General features: G+C 40.7%; 1 protein-coding gene across 2 annotated transcripts in view; it reads right to left on the bottom strand.

Annotated features, from left to right (window-relative positions):
• b3glcta (beta 3-glucosyltransferase a) overlaps window positions 1–23,862 on the bottom strand; it is a 124,504-nt gene that overhangs the window by 81,707 nt on the left and 18,935 nt on the right. For both annotated transcript variants that reach the window (XM_055911119.1, XM_055911120.1), the window contains exon 2: window positions 20,367–20,410. In XM_055911119.1, coding sequence (XP_055767094.1) covers window positions 20,367–20,410 — 44 coding nt within the window. The remainder of the gene's footprint in view (window positions 1–20,366; window positions 20,411–23,862) is intronic.

The following is a 23,862-nucleotide window of genomic DNA, read 5'->3' as shown; positions in this document are numbered from 1 at the left end:
GAAATCACATCAAATGATATTTGTCACATGCGGCGAGTACAACAGGTGTAGTAGACCTTACAGTGAAATGCTTACTTACAAGCCTTTAACCAACAATGTAGTTCAAGAAACAGATTAAATCAAATATTTACTAAATAAACTTAGGTTAAAAAAAATCTGAAATTTTAAATAAAAAAAAATGTACATAACAATAACGAGGCTATATACAGGGGGTACCGGTACCGAGTCAATGTGCAGGGATAAAGTGTCTATAAATAGATAATAAACCATGAGTAGCAGAATTGTAAAAACAAAGGGGGAAGGTTCAATGTAAATAGTCCAGGTGACCATTTGATTAGTTTAGTTGTTCAGCAGTCTCATTGCTTGGGGGTAGAAGCTGTTAAGAAGCCTTTTGGTACTAGACTTGGCGCTCCGGTACCGCTTCCAGTGCAGTTGCAGAGAGAACAGTCTATGACTTAGGTGACTGGAGTTTTTGACAATTTTTTGGGCCTTCCTCTGACACCGCCTAGTATATACAGTTGAAGTCGGAAGTTTACATACACTTATATTGGAGTCATTAAAACTTGTTTTTCAACCATTCCACAAATGTCTTGTTAACAAACAATTGTGGCAAGTCGGTTAGGAAATCTACTTTATGCATGACACAAGTAATTTTTCAATGACATTTTTTTTTTCAATGACAACTTAAGTCAGGAACTTAAATCTTGGTCACAAATGGGTATTCATAATGGACAATGACCCCAAGCAAAGCATACTTATAAAGTTGTGGCAAAATGTCTTAAGGACAACAAAGTCAAGGTATTGGAGTGGCAATCACAAAGCGCTGACCTCAATCGCATAGAAAATTTGTGGGCAGAACTGAAAAAGTGTGTGTGGGCAATGAGGCCTACAAACCTGACTCAGTTACACCAGCTCTGTCAGGAGGAATGGGCCCAAATTTACCCAACTTATTGTGGGAAGCTTGTGTGGAAGGCTACCCAAAACGTTTGACCCAAGTTAAATAATTTAAAGGCAATGCTACCAAAAGCTACTTGAGTGTATGTAAACTTCTGACCCACTGGGAATGTGATGAAAAAAATAAAGGCTGAAATAAATCATTAATAATAATAATAACTATTAATCTGGCATTTCCCATTTCTCACAAGATTGTAAGTTTTGCGGAAGTCAAGTTTGGTGAAGAATTGGGCCCCTTGGGCAAACTCCAAGGCGGCGGATCTCAGGGGTAGAGGGTAACGATTCTTGATAGTAATCTGGTTCAGCTCTATGTAATCGATGCAAGGATGCAGGCCTCCATCCTTCTTACCCACGAAGAAGAAGCCTGCACCAGCTGGGGATGTAGAGGGGCGAATTAAACCTGCCTCTAGCGACTCCCGGATGTAAATTGTCCTTGGCTGCTGCTTCAGGGGTTGAAAGGGAGTACAGACGGCCCCGGGGAGGTGTGGAGCCAGGTAGGAGTTCCATGGCACAGTCGTATGGACGAATGGCGGGAAGGGTGGTGGCGTGCCTCTTACTGAAGACCTCCCGGAGGTCGAAGTATTTGGGAGGGAGAGCGGAGAAGTCTTGGTCTTCAATGGATACAGGAGGACACGGCAAAACTCTTAGTGGGGGTCTTAGAGATTTAGTCCTTACCCCAGTCTAGTAGGTGTCCCGTGGACCAGGATAATAGTGGGTTATGTAGCACTAGCCAGGGGTACCCTAGGATAAGGGGGTTCTTGAGAGCAGACCTCAAAAGAAAACTAAGAGTCTCTGAGTGTTTCACCCCAACCTGCAGTAGAATGGGCTTGGTCTGATTTTCCACCTGACCGGAGCCAATGTGGCGTCCATCGAGGGCTCGAATTTGCAGAGGGATGGGACATTTCACGCAAATCCCCTGAAATTCACATTTCAAAAATTATCTCCAGCCCCTGAGTCTACGAAGGCTTGAATCTGGTGCTCACGGTTGTCCCAGTGGAGGGTTGCGGGTAGTGACAGTCGGTGACTGGGTAGCCGGGGGGGTAACTGCACAGCTCATCAGGGTCTCCCCTTGTCCTTGCGTTTCACGTCAGATCTGGGCATGTAGCACGGAAATGGCAGAGACCTCCGCAGTAGAGGCAGCAGCCTTCACACATGTGCCTGTCACGCTCCTGTGGGCTCAGACGTGTGCGTCCCATCTGCATGGGCTCCTCAATGCTGGAGTCGGAGGGCTTGGGGTGCTCAGGAAACCGGGACATTGGTCCTCTCCCAGTTCCCGAGAGGCAAATTCATCCTTGATGGAGTTAGACAAACCCTGGTGGCCGCTTCTCGTCCGCCGACTGGGTGGTTGAAGACTCGTCGCAGTTCAGCAGTGAAGGCTAATATGGAGCTGCAGGATGGTGGCTGCTGTTCCCACACCGCCGTCGCCCACGCCAGGGCCTTGCAAGAGAGTAGAGAGATGATGTAGGCAATCATGGCCCGATCGGTGTGAAACGAGGAGGACTGTACACACCTTGTTTCTAGGATGGTCTCTGCCGCCCTCTGGTGACATTTATATGTGCACGTCTTAATTTATTTTACTAATGTACAGTGCCAGTCAAAAGTTGACACACCACCTCATTCCAGGGTTTTAATAATATTTTTACTATTTTCTACATTGTAGAATAATAGTGAAGACATCAAAACTATGAAATAGCACATACGGAATCATGTATTAACCAAAGAAGTATTAGAAAATATATTTTGATAAATAATATATATTTGAGATTTTTCAAAGAAGCCCCCATTTGCCTTGATGACAGCTTTGCACACTTGGCATTCTCTCAACCAGCTTCATGGAGGTAGTCACCTGGAATACATTTAAATTAACAGGTGTGCCTTGTTAAAAGTTAATTTGTGCTCAAATAAGCAAAGAGAAACGACAGTCCATTATTTTAAGATATAAAGGTCAGTCAATCTGGAAAATTACAAGAACTTTGAACATTTCTTCAAGTGCAGTCCCAAAAACCATCAAGCGCTATGATGAAACTGGCTCTCATGAGGACCGCCACAGGAAAGGAAGACAGAGTTGCTGCAGAGGATAAGTTCATCAGAGTTTCCAGCCTCAGAAACCCAAATAAGAGACGAGTCACCTCTTCACTGTTGACGTTGAGACGTGTTTTGTGGGTACTATTTAATGAAGCTGCCAGTTGAGGACTTGTGAGGCGTCTGTTTCTCAAACTAGACACTAACGTACTTGTACTCTTGCTCAGTTGTGCACTGGGGCCTCCCACTCCTCTTTCGATTCTGGTTAGAGCCAGTTTGCGCTGTTCTGTGAAGGGAGTAGTACACAGCGTTGTACAGTTTCTTGGCAATTTCTCGCATGGAATAGCCTTCCTTTCTCAGAACAAGAATATATTGCCGGGTTTCAGAAGAAAGTACTTTGTTTTTCTGGCCATTTTGAGCCTGTAATCGAACCCACAAATGCTGATGCTCCAGATACTCAACTAGTCTAAAAAATGCCAGTTTTATTGCTTCTTTGATCAGCATAACAGTTTTCAGCTGTGCTAACATAATTGCAGAAGGGTTTTCTAATGATCAATTAGCCTTTTAAAATGACAAACTTGGATTAGCTAACACAACGTGCCATTAGAACACAGGAGTGATGGTTGCTGATAAATGTAGATATTCCATTAAAAATCAGCCGTTTCCAGCTTCAATAGTCATTTACAACATTAACAATGTCTACACTGCATTTCTAATCAACTTGATGTTATTTTAATGGCCAAAAAAATTGCTTAAAAAAAAAAAAAAAGTACTTTTTTAAATGACCCCAAACTTTAGCGGTAGTGTATATACATGTTTTTGTTGTACTTTACCCCTTTTTCTCCCCAATTTTGTGATATCCAATTGGTAGTTACAGTCTTGTCCTATCACTGCAACTCCCGTACGGACTCGGGAGAGGCGAAGGTTGGGAGCCATGCGTCCTCTGAAACATGACCCTGCCAAGCCACGCTGCTTCTTGACACACTGCTCGCTTAACCTGGAACTCGGAGGAAACAACGTACAACTGGCGACCGAAGTCAGCTTGCAGGCCCCCGATACGCCACGAGGAGTCCCTAGAGCGCGATGGGACAAAGAGATGCCGGCCGGCCAAACCCTCCCCTAACCTGGACGACGCTGGGCCAATTGTGCACCGCCTCATTGGTCTCCCGGTCAAGGCCAGCTGTAACACAGCCTGGGATCGGACCTGGGTTTGTAGTGACACCTCAAGCACTGCGGTGCAGTGCCTTAGACCGCTGTGGCACTCGGGAGACCCTAATTAATGGATAAATTATTTATTCTGTCTGAAAGGAAGGCAAAGAATGCAGCACATTCTTATTTACTTATTTTATACAATATTCTTCCCATATAGACAAATGTATAAACAATATTCTGCTCATATGAAGACATTTATTTTAGGGCATAAGTGAACCAATATATGAGAACCTTCAGACAGGTTTAACTTCTTTGGGGTAGGGTGCAGTATTTTCACGTCCGGATGAAAAGCGTGCCCAGAGTAAACTGCCCGCTACTCAGGCCCAGATCCTAGAATATGCATATTATTAGTAGATTTGGATAGAAAACACTCTGAAGTTTCTTAAACTGTTTGAATGATGTCTGTGAGTATAACAGAACTCATATGGCAGGCGAAAACATGAGAAAATCCAACCAGAAAGTGGGAAATCTGAGGTTTGTAGTTTTTTTAACTCTTGGCCTATCAAATACACAGTGTCTATGGGGTCATTTTGCACGTCCTACGGCTTCCACTAGATGTCAACAGTCTTTAGAACCGTGTTTGATGCTTCTACTGTGAAATGGGGCCGAATGAGAGGGGAATGAGTCAGAGGTCTGCCAGAATGCCTTGAGCTTGTCAATTCGTTCACGTGAGAGCGAGCTCTGTTCTATTGCTTTTTTACAGACAAAGGAATTCTCCGGCTGGAACATTATTGAAGATTTATGTTAAAAACATCCTAAAGATTGATTCTATACTTCGTTTGGTATGTTTCTACGAACTGTAATATGACTTTTCGTCTGAACTTTTACCTGGACCTGCCCGCGCGTCGTGAGTTTAGATTGTGTACTGAACGCGCGAACCAAAGGGAGTAATTTGGACATAAATGATGGACTTTATGGAACAAATAAAACATTTATTGTGGAACTGGGATTCCTGGAAGTGCATTTTGATGAAGATCATCAAAGGTAAGTGAATACTTATAATGCTATTTCTGACTTCTGTTGACTCCAACATGGCGGATATCTTCTTGGGTTGTGTTGGTCTCTTGAGCGCTGTACTCAGATTATTGCATGTTTTGCTTTTTCCGTAAAGTTTTTTTTAAATCTGACACAGCGGTTGCATTAAGGAGAAGTATATCGTTACATCTGTGAATAACACTTGTATCTTTTATCGATGTTTATTATGAGTATTTCTGTGAATTGATGTGGCTCTGTGCAAATTCACGGGATGTTTTGGAGGCAAAGCCAAATGGAAACTGAGGTTTTTGGATATAAATATGAACTTGATCGAACAAAACATACATGTATTGTGTAACATGTTGTCCTGGGAGTGTCATCTGATGAAGAATATCAAAGGTTAGTGATTAATTAGATCAATATTTCTGCTTTTTGTGACTCCTCTCTTTGGTTGGAAAATCGCTGTATGCTTTCTGTGACTAGTTGCTGTCCTAACATAATGATATGTTCGGCTTTCGCCGAACAGCTTTTTTGAAATCGGACACTGTGGTTGGATTAACGAGATTTTTATGACGATGAAGTCATTTAGAATATTGAAAAGCTCCCTGTGTGTTTATGCTAGAGACTTACCGTTTCTTATAGTGGCTGCAACTCAATCCCCTTTTTCCGCCGATATAAAGTTTTCCCCCATTTACTAACATGGGCTTGTGAAAGCGGCCTTTTTCTAAACACGAGAGGATCCGGACAAGAAAATTCAAAAAAAAATTGTTGTCTCTAAAACCCGAAAAGTGTGAGCTACAAACTCATAAGTCACCACCATTGAAAGATTAGACTCTCACTAACAATGCAATGTTGGTTGTTTGGCTCTATGATATTCACAAGCTTTACGGCATTCGTCTGAACTCCGTAGCGGATTTCCTCATTTGGAAGAGGTCTTCTCACAAAACCGACTGTGCAGACCGAACCGTTGGAGCTACAAACTAATATGTCACCATATCCGAAAAGGGAGACTCTCATGAAAACAAAGGTGCTCTGCGATGCAGAAAAGCTTCAAGGGAGTTGTCTGAAGGTAACCCAGAAGCGAGCTGTAAAAATTGCATAGGGGGTAAAAATGTGCCACAAATTACATGACCAAACATTGATCAAAATGTATTTTTTTCAGAGTTTTCTTTTATCGCTCAGATATAGGATAGACACTTCAGAACCTTGTTGCTTAGGAGTTTTTTTTTACTGTCTGTTTTGCCATGTACAAATGTGTTATTCAATGCATTTCTATGGGCTATAGCAGTGAAGGCCACATTTAATGTTTCATCAAATCATGTTTTATATATATTTTTTATAATTACAAGGGTCCTAAAATTCTAAATGAAATGGCTAAATGATTCATTTTATGACCATCCTAAAAAAAATCCATATGTTAGCTTAGTAGATATTGTCATCTAAGGGTTTAGTTAACAGACAACGTTGGCCCTCCTAGACCCATCACTCTGAGAATACACTCCAGTCACTAGGAGAGCTGTAAATAGTTTTACTAATCCATTGTAAAGGCTTTAAAAAGGAGTCTGTATTGAGGAAAAGCAATTAAGCGATCTGAATATCCCTCTGCTTGGCTTCAGCAAAAGTGTGGGGGGGTCATTTCACCCCCAAGCAGGCAGAGTATTGCTGAATCAAGGCTGTGTGCAGTTGCTATCCATTGTTGTTGTTTTTTTTTGTTTTTTTTGTTTTTTTTAAACCTTTATTATTATTCCCCGCAAACCCTACCACCGATCCCCCAATTGGAGTAAACTGATAAACATTTCTGTTTTTACCTTCAATTTATACATCTTATACACATTTTACAGACACAGTCTACTTTATAATAGTTCTCTCTTGTTTGTTCTTAGTCCTTCCTCTATTTCTGTTGTCCATCCAGTTTGATTTCCACTTGTAACTGTGCTATTTCACAATAGCTCCGCACCTATACACATTTCACAGATCCCGTATGCCCTACATTGTTTATCTTGTTATTAGTCCCACCCTTCAGCTCCACTCAACCTTTCCCATCTATCTTCCAACATCATCCATTTCGGATTTTTATTTGCCATATATTTTTCAACTGTGCTGTGATGCTTCACAAAAGATTTGAATCTTCCTATTCTCATAGCTTCCACGGATTGTAAATTAAAAATAAACATTTTTGCTAAAATAATTATTATATTATTGATTGATTGACTATGGCTTTTCAAATCCCCCAGTATTGCTATCTGTAGCGTTAGTTCTACGCAAATGTTGCAATTCTTCAACCATTCCTGGACCTGTGACCAAAAACGAGCTACATGCGGACAATACCAAAATAAATGGTCTAATGACTCGGCCTCCTCACAGCAGAATCTACAGAGCTGGGAAGATTGTATCCCCCATATATATAACATTCTATTAGTTGCAAGAATTTTGTACAATAATTAAAATTGAAAAATTCGATGTTTTGAATCCGGCGTTGTTTTGCGTATCAATTCATAAACCATGTGCCATGGAATGGGTACATCGAAAATCTCTTCCCAACTATTTTGCAATTTATATGGCACAGCTGTAAGTTTTTTGGTCCTTAAATGAAATTGGTATATGTTTTTATTTATCACACTTTTCTTTAACCGTTTATGTTCTTTAATATAAGGCCGACATACAAGTTCCTTACTTTTATCCCCTTCCACCTGCCTCTTCCATTTTTGTGGTAATGCCGCAATTAATTGGTTGTAATTTTGGGTAGAGCAGACATTTCCATATGTCTGTGTTAGCTGCATGTGTGACATTACTCCACCAGTCCTATTTATGATATCATTCACAAAAATTATACCTTTTTTAAACATTTCTTCGATAAATACAGTTTTTTTATCAATTACTATATTTGAATTTAACCACAAGATTTGTTGTACTATTTGTTCCTTCCTTTCAGGTGGATTAAACTGAAATTGCAACCAACTTTCTAAGGCTTGTTTAAAAAATAAAGATATTTTGGAAATTATTTCCTTTTCAAGCAACCGAAAGTGAGCAGGTGTAATCTGAATAAAGGGAAGAAGGCCCTTCTTGAACATTGGATGAGACATTCGTACCAATCTACTAGAGAACCAGTTTGGATTTAAGTATAACTTTTGTATGACTGATGCCTTTAGTGAGAGGTCTAATGCTTTAATATTTAATAATTTCTGCCCTCCGAATTCATATTCGTTATATAAATAGGCCCTTTTAATTTTATCTGGCTTGCCGTTCCAAATAAAATTGAATATTTTTTGTTCATATAATTTAAAAAGCAGGTCACTAGGTGTAGGCAAAACCATAAGCAAATAGGTAAACTGTGATATGATTAAAGAGTTAATCAGGGTGATTTTCCCACAAATAGACAGGTATTTTCCTTTCCATGGTAGCAAGATCTTATCTATTTTTGCTAACTTTCTATAAAAATTTATTGGAGTGAGATCATTTCTTTCTTTTGGGATTTGTATACCGAGTATGTCCACATCACCGTCAGACCATTTAATTGGTAAACTACATGGCAATGTAAAATGTGTATTTTTTAGTGATCCAATACGTAATATGGTACATGTATCATAATTTGGTTTTAATCCAGAGAGGATAGCAAATGTGTCTAGATCCTCTAAGAGGCCGTGGAGAGTTTCTAGTTGTGGTTTTAAAAGAAAACATGAATCATCAGCGTACAATGACACCTTCGTTTTTAGGCCCTGGATTTCTAATCCCTTAATATTAATGTTTGATCTAATTTTAACAGCTAACATTTCGATGGCAATAATAAATAGATATGCCGATAGTGGACAACCTTGTTTTACTCCTCTAGATAGTTTAAAACTTTCTGAGATGTAGCCATTATTTACTATTTTACACCTAGGGTTACTATACATAATTTTTACCCATTTTATAAGAGATTCCCCAAAATTGAAATATTCTAGGCATTTATATATAAACTCCAGTCGTACTTTATCAAAAGCCTTTTCAAAATCAGCTATGAAAACCAGGCCTGGTGTCCCCGATATTTCATAGTGTTCCATTGTTTCCAGTACTTGCCTTATATTATCTCCAATGTATCGTCCATGTAAAAAACCTGTCTGATTAGGATGAATAATATCTGACAAAACTTTTTTTATTCTATGCGCCAAGCATTTTGCTAGGATTTTTGCATCACAACACTGAAGTGTAAGAGGTCTCCAATTTTTTAAATGGACTGGATCTTTATATATACCACTTGGGTCCTGTTTCAGTAATAATGATATCACACCTTCTTGTTGCGTGTCTGATAATCTATCATTTAAATAGGAGTGGTTAAAACAAGCTAATAATGGTCCTTTGAGTATATCAAAAAAATGTTTGTATACTTCCACTGGTATGCCATCCAGTCCTGGAGTTTTCCCATCCTTAAAGGCCCCAATTGCATCAAGTAGTTCCTCCTCTGTAATTAGGCCTTCACATGAGTCTTTCTGTACAGATGTTAATTTTACATTATTATTAGGGAAAAAATCCATACAATTAGTTTCAGTTAGTGGAGATGGAGGAGCCTGAAACGAAAATATATTCTTAAAGTACTTTACTTCCTCTTTCAAAATATCATTTGGTGAATCATGCGTGACTCCATCATTTGTAACAAGTTTTAATACGTTTTTTTTGGTAGCATTTCTATATTGACGATTGAAAAAGAATTTGGTCTATTTTTCCCCATATTCCATCCAGTTCGCTTTATTTTTGTAATATATTACACTGGATCTTTCTTGAATAAGTTCCTCCATTTCTTTTTGTTTTTCCTCTAACTTATTCTGTGCCTCTATGGTACCGTTTTTATTGTTATCTAACTGTACTGTTAGTCCTTCAATTTCCTTTGTTAATATGGACTCTTTTGATCGAAATTGCTTTTGTTTTATAGATGAGTACTGAATTGCATGGCCTCTAAAGGCACACTTAAAAGTGTCCCATACAATATGGGGATCTGCTGTACCTATGTTATGTCTAAAAAAGTCAGTTATAAATTCTTCTGTCCTAGTTCTAAACAATTTATCATCTAGTAGGCTTTGATTAAATTTCCAATATCCTCGCCCACGTGGAAATTCTGTAAGAGTAATATATATGCCAATTATGTGATGGTCCGACCGCATTCTGTCCCCTATCAAACACTTTTTAACTTTTGGTGCCAGAGAGAATGATATAAGAAAGTAGTCAAGGCAACTAGCTTGATTAAGCCTCCGCCATGTATATCTCACTAGGTCAGGGTATTTAAGTCTCCATATATCCACTAATTCCAATACATCCATGACATTCCTGATTTCCTTAAGTGCCTGAGGGTGATAGTTTGTAGTGTGATTTCCTTTCCGGTCCATAGAGGTATTTAAGACCGTATTAAAATCTCCCACTATAATAATAGAGTCTAGTGTTGCTTGTAGAGTTGATACATTCTTATATATATTGTCAAAGAAGCTTGGATCATCATTATTCGGACCGTATAGGTTAATAAGCCATATATGTTTATTGTCCAATAACATATTTAAAATAATCCATCTACCTTGAGGATCTGTTTGGACAAGTTGCACATTTGTATCAAAGTTATTATTAATTAAAACCATCACCCCTTTTGAATTTCTTTGCCCATGGGAGAAATATATTTTGCCCCCCCAGTTCTTTTTCCACAAAACTTCATCTAAAACTGTCGAATGGGTTTCCTGTAAACAGCAGATATTATAATCCTTCTCTTTTAGCCAGGTAAATACTGATCGTCTTTTCTTATTATCTGCTAAGCCATTACAATTGTAACTGGCTATACTTATTTCACCACTTACCATAATGAGACACACCTTTCAATTATTTTTATCAAAATATATGTTTGTAAACGTCCTATTAAAAAGTAACATAATGATTGAGTGTCTATATAGTTGTACCATGACATTTGCATCTCCACTAAGCAAACCTCCAATTGGTCCCCACTATTCCACCCGCCAAAAGCCCCCATCTCGAGTTGGGTTGTCATCCCAATGCCCGGCAGACCACCCCCGACCCCCCCGCATCGCACAGCCCCGGACCGACTGGGATCCATCCTTCGAAAAGTGCACACAGCACCATCCACCGAAACGAAGCAGATCCATTGCCAAATGCATTTCCATCGCCCTCACCTCGATTTTTATTACATATTGCTGTGAATCATCCTCTATAGTCCCTAACATCTTTTACTTCTTCCTTCGCAACAGTTGTGGGATACACACATACACCCACACACATTCAGCCCTTACCCCCACACAACACAACCATAAGCTCACCCTCTCAACAATTGCACCATCCCAGAGCCCAACTCAAGATGGGTCATGATTTACAAATGTACTTGCAGTTGCAGCTGCATGAGAAGGCCTGCAAGACCGCGCAAAAAATGAGCATAAATGTAGAGATTTATTTACCATTGTCACATCCTAGATGATGGAGGTCAAATGTACACCTTCTTCCTGAAACACCCACAATACGGTCATCCATTTTAACCATGTTCCCAAGCATCTCCATGCAGTCCGATTGGTTTCATGCCACCAGGGCCACAATAATATACCCCCTCTCTGAATGTCCGAGTGTGACCCCCTCCCCATGGGTTACTGCAGCTAGTGTTGCCAGCACTGCCACTGCCTGGGTGGGGGCACCCCACCGGAATCCCCACCGGCTAGGTACAAGGTCATCAAGGTTCTCATTAGCAGCTTTGAGAATTTCCTTGTTTATTATGCTCTCCCTTTAGGGGGCTTTGGCTTTGCAGGACCAACCCTGCCAAGCAGGCTCAGAATCTTGAGGGGACAGTGCTGCTCATGGTCCCTGTCCTCATTTTGGCTGCATACAGACCGTTTACAGCATGCACATAAAACAGTTAGGAACTTCTCCTTAGTATCTGGGCCATTCATGTGGGTGTCTAGGGTATAGGGCCATGGACCGTACCATTAAAATAGGATAATAAATAATTAGATATAATTTATTTTAAAAATGTAGTTCCCCATGATAGGACAATAAATAAATAAGACGTATAATTCATTATAAAAGTATATCCATCATTTTAACAACATTGAAAGCCCTCATACCCGGCCCACAGCAATACACTGGCTCTGGGATATGCAACTATTTCATTACTCACTCACTCAACTTTCCAAACATAACAAATAAAAATAAACACACACCACACCATCCACACATACTGTGCCTTCTGTTTACTTAGTTTTTATCTTCACTATGTAGAAATAGTGCTTGTGTTCAATTAGTTATATGTGAAGATTTATAGAAAAGCTATATTTTGTATTGTATTGTTACAATCAGTAACCGGGCTTGAATTGTGTTTATTTTCCTCATCTATGAGAACTTTGTAATTTTTAAAATAACCATGGAGTAATCTTTGTGTCTCTGAACAACTGGTTATCAATATATAGTTTATCCACGACGAGAGCTACTCGTTTCGCTTTTAATCTATTTTCTTTGAAAATTGGATACAGAACTTTGCGCCGTTCTGGAATTTCTTTCGGAAACTGATCATTCATGCCAATTTTGGTCCCAGCAAGTCTTTTACCCAGGCTTTTAACCATTATTTTATCTTTAAATGAAGCAAATTTGGCAACGATTGGGCGTTCGTACCTCTGCCCTCTCTGTCCGAGGCGGTGTACACGTTCAAGTTGGATCTTATCGATAACTTCGTGTGGAATCTGAAGCGCTGCAAAAAGGAACTCTCTAACTACAGATTCAGGAACCTCTCCTTCTTTCTCTTGGATACCTGTAAGTACCAAATTCTCTCTCATGGATCTAGTTTGTATGTCCAGTAAGCATTCTTTCAGAATGTTGTTCTCCTTTTTAAATTCATTCATTTCGGTTTCAATCTTATTGACCGTCACTTTTAGCGCGCGTGTTTCCTTCTCCAATGTCGCAGCTTTTTCATCACTCATCTCTAGGCTTGCCTTCAAGTCTTTTATATCTTTACTAACTAATTCAAGTATACCCAGTTTGTCATTTATTGATTTTAACAGATCGGTTTCGACCTTTACCATTGCCGGTGTTGAGAATATTAGATCATCCGTGTCGGTTGAGGAGTCACGTTTTCGTTTTTGATTCGGTTCCCCTGTCTTATTCTCCGTCATGTTTGGGTGTTGCTTGTTTTCGTAATATTTGTCGATAAATGTCTCTAGTCTTAGGATTTGTTTTGTGTTATTATCCAGATTGAAGGTTATCACCCACCAGATTATTTAGTGCTAATATTTTAGTCTAATTTAGCAGATATTTTGAATATTTTGTTTTATCTTGAGGTGCTCTACATAAGTTCGTTCAGTCCGCCATTACCTTTACGTCCGTTGCTATCCATTGTTAATGCCAAGGGGACACCGGTCCATTCAGAGCACATTCCAGGAGTGCACCTCTCTGCAGACCTAATACAGGCGGGTTGGCATAACACTGGCGTGCAAATCTCTCTCACAGTCCATTATTTGATGGACTGTGGCAGAGAGCACTGATGTCAAATCTAGCAGCATTTTTGCCATTATCACAGAGATGGATTGTTCTCGGCTCACAGAGCTCGAGCCAGTCATTTTGCTTTTTTCCCCTCAGTGTCTGGAGCCAGAGTCTGCTCCCAGCCAGGGCTGGAGCCCAGATAGCACTCTGTCTGTCTGCCTAGGCCTGGTCTGGTAATCTTATCTGACAGGACGGGCCCAGGAACCCGGTGGTGTTAAAAAACACATTAAACTGAGTCCACACCACTCACCTCATCTCGTAGGCTTAGATAAATCTCTCAGTAAAGCTCTCTCCCCTGGTGTGGTTATCCATAGAGTGGGGGAGGAGTGAGAGTGTTGGCTACAGAGAGATAAAGCCATAGAGACATAGAGATGGAGGCTGACTGGTTGTCTGTAACTCTGACACCCATCGCATGTTAGCCTCAAAACTTGGCTAGTAGCACCATGTAGGACTGATTGACTCTAGTCTGTTCATCTGCAGTGTCTGTCGACATGGGAACATTTATCTGTATAGCCCTCACCCACGGCACAGACAGGGCTGGAAAGGGATCAGAGGCTACAGCTGTGTCTCAAATGGCACTATTCCTTACAACGGGCACATAGTGCACTACTTTTGACTAGAGCCCTATGGGAATAGGGTGCCATTCTAGGATGCAGCCTATACATCTCATACATACTATACGTCTATAATACATTTATTGCCATCTATATACACTGCTCAAAAAAATAAAGGGAACACTTAAACAACACAATGTAACTCCAAGTCAATCACACTTCTGTGAAATCAAACTGTCCACTTAGGAAGCAAATGTGCATGTGTCAGCATATGGTCTCACAAGGGGTCTGAGGATCTCATCTCGGTACCTAATGGCAGTCAGGCTACCTCTGGCGAGCACATGGGCGGCAGCGTAGCCTAGTGGTTAGAGCGTTGGACTAGTAACCGGAAGGTTGCAAGTTCAAATCCCCGAGCTGACAAGGTACAAATCTGTCGTTCTGCCCCTGAACAAGGCAGTTAACCCACTGTTCCTAGGCCGTCATTGAAAATAAGAATTTGTTCTTAACTGACTTGCCTAGTTAAATAAAGGTAAAAAAAAAAAAAAAAAAAAAATGGAGGGCTGTGCGGCCCCACAAAGAAATGCCACCCCACACCATGACTGACCCACCGCCAAACCGGTCATGCTGGAGGATGTTGCAGGCAGCAGAACGTTCTCCACGGCGTCTCCAGACTCTGTCACATGTGCTCACGTGCTCAGTGTGAACCTGCTTTCATCTGTGAAGAGCACAGGGCGCCAGTTGCGAATTTGGCAATATTGGTGTTCTCTGGTAAATGCCAAATGTCCTGCACGGTGTTGGGCTGTAAGCACAACCCCCACCTGTGGACGTCGGGCCCTCATACCACCCTCACGGAGTCTGTTTCTGACCGTTTGAGCAGACACATGCACATTTGTGGCCTGCTGGAGGTCATTTTGCAGGGCTCTGGCAGTGCTCCTCCTTGCACAAAGGCGGAGGTAGCGGTCCTGCTGCTGGGTTGTTGCCCTCCTACGGCCTCCTCCACGTCTCCTGAAGTACTGGCCTGTCTCCTGGTAGCGCCTTAATGCTCTGGACACTACGCTGACAGACACAGCAAACCTTCTTGCCACAGCTTGCATTGATGTGCCATCCTGGATGAGCTGCACTACCTGAGCCACTTGTGTGGGTTGTAGACTCCGTCTCATGCTACCACTAGAGTGAAAGCACCGCCAGCATTCAAAAGTGACCAAAACATCAGCCAGGAAGCATTAGAACTGAGAAGTGGTCTGTGTTCACCACCTGCAGAAACACTCCTTTATTGGGGGTGTCTTGCTAATTGCCTATAATTTCCACCTTTTGTCTATTCCATTTGCACAACAGCATGTGAAATTTATTGTCAATCAGTGTTGCTTCCTAAGTGGACAGTTTGATTTCACAGAAGTGTGATTGACTTGGAGTTACATTGTGTTGTTTAAGTGTTCCCTTTATTTTTTTGAGCAGTGTATAATTAGGGTTACAGGGGTTGAGAAAGATCAGGGGGATTACATCTAGGAGAGGCTTGGAGAGAAAGTAGTTCAATATTTCAATATTATACTGTCAGCTGACAGCTACGTCTTCCAGAGCCTGGCTAATACGTGCTATCCAATCAAGGAGACCTGCTGATGCTGAGAGCTAAAATGTATCCCAAATGACACCCTATTCCCTACACAGTGCACTACTTTTGACCAGGTCCCATAGGACTCTGGTCAAAAGTAGTGCACTGTGTAGGGAATAGGGTGTCATTTGGGATGTACACCCTACTTTCCTCCTTGAGATCATAGAGTAGGGATGGATTTTTCTCACCCACCCGTATTCAATCTAAAAGCCTCCACTCACCTGGGGCAGTGGTTCTACTGTGATGTCACTATCCTGTCGTGTCGCGTTAGAGCTGAGTTCACCAACTTCAATTATTCAAGGTGGATGAATCGTCTGAATTTAGATATTCATATGTTCATACAAGAAAGTATGTACTTGGAGTGGGGATTTTGAAAATATGATGTATGGATATTAAAAATATAATGTGTAATTTTTACACAGGAAAGGGACAACTTGCCAAAGTGTATTAGAATGTTAGGAGACCGTTGAAACCATACAATACTAAAGCACCTATTTCTCAGGTTAAGGGATAACTAACTTAGAGTGCTTTAAATGTCTAACAACAATCAAGAATTTAACTAAATAAGGGCAGTGAAAAATAAGTGAAGAGAATTACCATGTCAGAAACAACCTGTAGGGAAACCTCCAACACCAACACTTCCTGATATTAGGCAAGCAGTTATAGATTGAGATGAATCCGCTGGCTGGTTATAATAGCAAGGTTAACAGTGAATGTTGTCTCTCCATGGCTGAATACAGGGTCTTGATCACTAGGCATGACACAGAAGAACATTTTCCGAAACAGGAAGGCACTGAATTTTCGTTTTCCATAACACAATGTTTTTGAAACGTTTTGCTACGGTGTGCCCAAATTAACAGAGCCCAGGATGTGTCCAGGATGCATTTAGAATCTTTAGAATCTAGTTAGCAGCCGGTCCAAATTCCCTGTTATTGTGTCCACAGTCTCTGTGTCCTACTGAACTGTTATGGTGCTGTACTCCTATATCTCAGCCACATAGGAGTCACTACTGGGAAGACCATTGACCCAATGGAAAATATTGAGGGACGGTTTCTCGGACACAGATTGTGAAGCATGTTCAACTGAGAGCATAGTCTTGTCCAAAGTAATGTTCATATCGAATGGAAAGAGAAGGGAACACAGCCTAAGTTTTTTTTAAACAGCTAGACACAAGATGAATGAGTGCCCATTATAAAACAAATGAATAGGTTTAGGCTATAAGACCCAAACATCTGTCTGATGAGAGAAGGAGAAGGAATATTTTTTGATACAGTTGAAGACGGAAGTTTACATACACTTGGGTTGGAGTCATGAAAACTTGTTTTTCAACCACTCCACAAAGTTCTTGTTAACACACTATATTTTTGGCAAGTCGGTTAAGACATCTACTTTGTGCATGACACAAGTCATTTTTACAACAATTGTTTACAGGCAGATTATTTCATTTATAATTCACTGTATCACAATTCCAGTGGGTCAGAAGTTTAAATACACTAAGTTGACTGTGCCTTTAAACAGCTTGGAAAATTCCAGAAAATTATCTCATGGCTTTAGAAGCTTCTGATAGGCTAATTGACATCATTTGAGTCAATTGGAGGTGTACCTGTGGATGTATTTCAAGGCCTACCTTCAAACTCAGTGCCTCTTTGCTTGACATCATGGGAAAATCAAAAGAAATCAGCCAAGACCTCAGAAAAAAAAAATGTTGACCTCCACAAGTCTCATTCACCCTTGGGAGCAATTTCCAAACACCTGAAGGTACCACGTCCATCTGTACAAACAATAGTATGCAAGTATAAACACCATGGGACCACACAGCCATTAAATCGCTCAGGAAGGAAACGCATTCTGTCTCCTAGAGATTAACATACTTTGGTGCGAAAAGTGCAAATCAATTCCAGAACCAAAGCAAAGGAGCTCGTGAAGATGCTGGAGGAACCAGGTCCAAAATGATCTATATAAACAGTAAAACCAGTACTATATCGACATAACCTGAAAGGCCGCACAGCAAGGAATAAGCCATTGCTCCAAAACCGTCATAAAAAAACAGACGACGGTTTGCAACTGCACATGGGGACAAAGATTGTACTTTTTGGAGAAATGTCCTCTGGTTTGATGAAACAAAAATAGAACTGTTTGGCCATAATCACCATCGTTTTGTTTGAAAGAAAAAAGGGGAGGCTTGCAAGCCGAAGAACACCATCTCAACTGTGAAGCACGGGGGTGGCAGCATCATGTTGTGGGGGTGCTTTGCTGCAGGAGGGACTGGTGCACTTCACAAAATAGATGGCATCATGAGGCAGGAAATTTATGTGGATTCATTGAAGCAACATCTCAAGACATCAGTCAAGAAGTTAAAGATTGGTCGCAAATGGGTCTTCTAAATGGACATTGACCCCAAGCATACTTCTAAAGTTGTGGCAAAATGGCTTAACTTCTTATGGCTGGGGGCAGTATTGAGTAGCTTGGATGAATAAGGTGCCCAGAGTAAACTGCCTGCTACTCAGGCCCAGAAGGTATGCATATTATTAGTAGATTTGGATAGAAAACACTCTGAAGTTTCTAAAACTGTTTGAATGATGTCTGTGAGTATAACAGAACTCATATGGCAGGCAAAAACCTGAGGAAAAAACAGGAAGTGGAAAAACTGAGGTTTGTCGTTTTTCAAGTCATTGCTTATCGAATATACAGGGTCTATGGGGTCATATTGCACTTCATAAGGCTTCCACTAGATGTCAACAGTCTTTAGAACCTTGTTTCAGGCTTCTACTGTGGAGGATGAGGGAATGAGAGCTGTTTCAACCAGGTGTCTGGCAGAGTGCCATGAGCTAGCTCACTCAGGCGCAGAGGTGGCTGCGTTCCTTCTCCTTTCTAAAGACAAAGGAATTCTCCGGTTGAAACATTATTGAAGATTTATGTTAAAAACATCCTAAAGATTGATTCTATACATCGTTTCAACATGTTTCTACGAACTGTAATGGATTTTTTTTACTTTTCGTCTGGACTAAGTGTGCCTGCGCATGAAGTTGGATTTTTGAACTAAACGCGCGAACAAAAAGGAGGTATTTGGACATAAATAATGGACTTTATCGAACAAAACAAACATTTATTGTGGAACTGGGATTCCTGGGAGTGCATTCTGATGAAGATCATCAAAGGTAAGGGAATATTTATAATGCTATTTCTGACTTCTGTTGACTACACAACATGGCGGGTACCTGTATAGCTTGTTTTTGTGTCTGAGCGCCGTACTCAGCTTATTGCATGGTGTGCTTTTTCCGTAAAGTTTTTTTGAAATCTGACACAGCGGTTGCATTAAGGAGAAGTTTATCTAAAGTTGCAAATTAATTACTTAAAAATCATACAATGTGATTTTCTGGATTTTTGTTTTAGATTCCGTCTCTCCCAGTTGAAGTGTACCTATGATAAAAATTGCAGACCTCTGCATGCTTTGTAAGTAGGAAAACCTGCAAAATCGACAGTATATCAAATACTTGTTCTCCCCACTGTATATATACATTTTTGTGCATAAAGGTCTTTCCACCTCAATTTCTTCCATAATTAATTTTATCGACACAAAAAGATCCAAGCATGTGGAACGAACAAATTATCGGTTGGCATTAATCAAATTGTACCATAACTTCCTGTTTCCATTACAGCTGTCGTGATTTTGTTTTATATGGTAGGACTTCACTCGCATAAAAACTGTGGATGGAAATGTGGTTAGTGAAATGGATTCACAAAGTTTGGAGTCAAATAAAAATCCTTTGAAGTTTAAACCAGTGGTCAAAGTCTGTCTGTTGGCTGTGACTGCAGCTTGAGCGGTGGAGGCGAATGCAAACGAGAGTCAACCGCTCGCTGTCTCTAGGTACAGTCTCCTTCCTTTAGATTTCACAGTAGTTTTTTTTTTTACGTCTGATGACTTTTTTTCCTCTGCTTGGCACCGTTTTAAACTGATAAAAGACAGATGAAAAAATATGATATAAAAACTGTGAACGTATGTGGGGGAGAACATGAGCGGGAGAATGCAGAGAAGGTGGGAGGCAGAAACTGCTGACACTAGGTAAACAGTGTAAAAATTTCAGAGCAGAGTGTGTGAAGCTAAGCAGCTCCACCATGAGCGCTTCTGTCAGAGTTCCCCTCACACCGATAACAATTAGAGCGACTGAACACCCTCATTATTTATTGAGAGGTGAGTACACAGGACTGATTAATAACAAAAAAGGAAAAGAGGAAAAGAACAGCAAGAGCAATGATAAATACTCGAGAAAGAGAAGAGAGAAGAGATAAAAAGGCTATGGATTTGTAGCAATAGTGTGATTTGACCCGGAGGCCATTGATCAAGTGGTTGATAGAAACCAGAACAGTTTGGGGTTTCATTCAGATTGCTGAGGAAATCAAAACCTTTAAAAAGGGGTTGATGAGGGAACTGGGTAGAAACATGAGTAGCATTCCAATCAGCCCAAATTAGCAACAGGCACTCAAATAAAGTCAGAGTCAAATTAGCATCATTGGGGCACCACGATGCAATGAAGCAAAAAAAGTATCCTTACCTGGGAGCCTGGTCTTGTGTTGCCGGTGACAATGTTGACAGGAACTGCAAAGAACAAGAGAAAAAAAAATAATAATAATCACAAATCAAAACGTGACACTGAAATCACTTGCTTATTTATTTACCCTTTATTTAACTAGGCAAGTCGAGCCATTTAGACTGGTTGATGGCAATGTACACCAAAGATATCTATTGCCCCGAGGGCTTCACGGTCTGCTCAGTATAGAGGAACCTGCCTAATGAAACATCATTGGGGCCCATCGTAGCAGGATATTTAACAGTCCCCTCAGGGAGGAAGCTCTTTCCTGTGTGTGTGTGTGTGTATGTGTTGGGTTTCTAATAGTACTGTTGATGAACCCCATTCCGTACAAATTTACACAACCGCGGCATTCAAACGAGGCTGCAATGAAAACTAAATGGGACTGTAGCGACTGTGCATCAAAAGCTGGAGTGTGAACTACGTTTCTATTCAAGCGTTGATTGACATGGTAATAGCCCGATAGTATTTGAGAAAAGTTGAAAAAAACGGACCCCTCTGACGCTGTACGTTAAATTGTGACGTGTCATGACGTAACGTACAGGACGCATTATGCAACTCATTCTGTGTGGTACTGCCTATTTCCACCAGGTGTAGAACAGGGTAAGGGGAGAAACCTAGTTAATTGTACAACTGAATGCATACATTTTTTGCGTCATCACTGCAAGCCATCGTGACTCTCAAAAGCTGCTGTTTACTTCTGAAGATAACTTTAGCGCCGCCCTAAAAACCCACCCTAAAAAACAGATTCAAATTCTACACAAACCTTCAAAAAAATAAGGTCAATTGTACGTTACAGCGCGATGTACAAAAGTGCGTTAGCTGACTATACGCGGTGTGTGTGCACCACCATTCATCTATGAAAGTTTGTAATTAGACCATGGAGAGCCTATATCTCATTTTAACTCATTTTATCGATTAAAAGTAAAAGGGGCCTTCGCATCACGATTCCCCAAAAATACTGAGGATCAAAACAGCAGTTTGGAGAATACATTTCTACACTGGTCAATTAGACATTAGCAGGCTGCTGTGTGTGTGTAGGGGCTACTAACAGCTTCAGATCTAAATGTATGCTCCTGGATATCCATAAAAAATCAATAAAGACAACTGTGCCGTCTTGTTTGCTAAATATAAGGATATTGAAATGATTTATACTTTTACTTTTGATACTTAAGTATATTTTAGCAATTACATTTACTTTCGATACTTAAGTAGACATTTACTCAATAAGTACATTTTCTATTAACCTGTCTGGGAACCCCTCGCCAACAGCCAATGAAATTGCAGGGAGCCAAATTCAATCAACAGAAATCTCATGAATCAAATTTCTCAAACATACAAGTATTAGGCACCATTTTAAAGATACAATTCTCGTTAATCCAGCCACAGTGTATGATTTCAAAAAGGCTTTACAGCCAAAGAGAGTTGTCACAAAAATAAATATAGATAAAATTAATCACTAACCTTTGATGATCTTCATCAGATGACACTCATAGGACTTCATGTTACACAATACATGTATGTTTTGTTCGATAAAGTGAATATTAATATCCAAAAATCTAATTTTACATTGGCGTGTTATGTTCAGTAGTTCCAAAACATGCGGTGATTTTGCAGAGAGCCACATCAATTCACAGAAATACTCATAATAAACATTGATAATAGATACAACTATTATACATGGAACTTTAGATAAACGTCTCCTTAAAACTTCTTATGGATAGGGGGCAGCATTTTCACAATTGGATGAAAAGCATGCCCAGAGTAAACTGCCTCCTACTCAGTCCCAGATGCTAATATATGCATATTATTAGTAGTATTGGATAGGGAACACTCTGAAGTTTATAGAACTGTTTGAATGATGTCTGTGAGTATAACAGAACTCATATGGCAGGCTAAAACCTGAGAAGAAATCCAACCAGGAAGTGAGAAATCTGTGGTTGGCGATTTTCAACTCATCGCCTATTGAAAACACAGTAGGATATGGATCTGTTTGCACTTCCTACGGCTTCCACTAGATGTCAACAGTCTGTAGAACCTTGAATGAAGCTTCTACTGTGATGTGAAGCCGGATGAGAGGGGACTGAGTCAGTGGTCTGGCAGAGAGCCAGGTCCTGGTCATGCACATTCCACATGATATCGCCTTGCGTTCCATTACTTCTATAGACACAAAGGAATTCTCCGGTTGGAACATTATTGAATATTTATGATAACAACATCCTAAAGATTGATTCTATACTTAGTTTGACAAGTTTATTCAACCTGTAATATACCTTTTTGAAGTTTTCGTCCGACGAGCGTTTAGATTTGTGTACTAAACGTGCTAACAAAAGTAGCTACTTGGACCTTTGTGACCCTTCCTCCAAGCTACTCAATACTGCCCCTGCAGCCATAAGAAGTTAAAGATCGGTACCAATATCTGTAAAAGCCAAAAAAGGCCAACATCAGCAGATAATATTGGTCAACCGATATCTCAGTCTGGCTTTAGTTTGGTGCCTAGTGAAAACAACCCTGGTCTGAAATAAACATCATCCATGGCCATGGTACAGTGTATCTCTTACTAAATTATTGACAAGGTTCGGTTCTCTTCAAATTAAAACAGTGTATGCATGCAGCCTCAAGAACAGGCCAATTGTTATAGTAGGCATAAGCCAGTAACGACACTGAATGGTGTGGGGGCTGTGCTTTGGGAAAGTGGGTGGGGTTATATCCTGCCTGTTTGGCCCTGTCCGGCTGTATCATCGGATGGGGCCACAGTGTCTCCTGACCCCTCCTGTCTCAGCCTCCAGTATTTATGCTGCAGTAGTTTGTGTCGGGGGCTAGGATCAGTCTGTTATATCTGGAGTATTTCTCCTGTCTTATCCAGTGTTCTGTGTGAATTTAAGTATGCTCTCCCTAATTCTCTCCTTCTCTCTTTCTTTCTCTCTCTCGGAGGACCTGAGCCCTAGGACCATGCCTCAGGCCTACCTGGCTCCTTGCTGTCCCCAGTCCACCTGGCCGTGCTGCTGCTCCAGTTTCAACTGTTCTGCCTGCGGCTATGGAACCCTGACCTGTTCACGGGACGTGCTACCTGTCCCAGACCTGCTGTTTTCAACTCTCTAGAGACCGCAGAAGCGATAGAGATACTCTCAATGATGACTATGAAAAGCCAACTGACATTTACTCCTGAGGTGCTGACTTGTTGCACCCTCGACAACTACTGTGATTATTATTTATTTGACCATGCTGGTCATTTATGAACATTTTAACATCTTTGCCATGTTCTGTTAATCTCCACCCGGCACAGCCAGAAGAGGACTGGCCACCCCTCATAGCCTGGTTCCTCTCTAGGTTTCTTCCTAGGTTTTGGCCTTTCTAGGGAGTTTTTCCTAGCCACCGTGCTTCTACACCTGCAATGCTTGCTGTTTGGGGTTTTAGGCTGGGTTTCTGTACAGCACTTTGAGATATCAGCTGATGTAAG

The sequence above is a fragment of the Salvelinus fontinalis genome, unplaced genomic scaffold, assembly GCF_029448725.1.
Source record: "Salvelinus fontinalis isolate EN_2023a unplaced genomic scaffold, ASM2944872v1 scaffold_0051, whole genome shotgun sequence".
Taxonomy (NCBI): domain Eukaryota; kingdom Metazoa; phylum Chordata; class Actinopteri; order Salmoniformes; family Salmonidae; genus Salvelinus; species Salvelinus fontinalis.
Note: the sequence above shows the minus strand (reverse complement) of the source record. Positions and strands in the feature narration are given on the sequence as shown.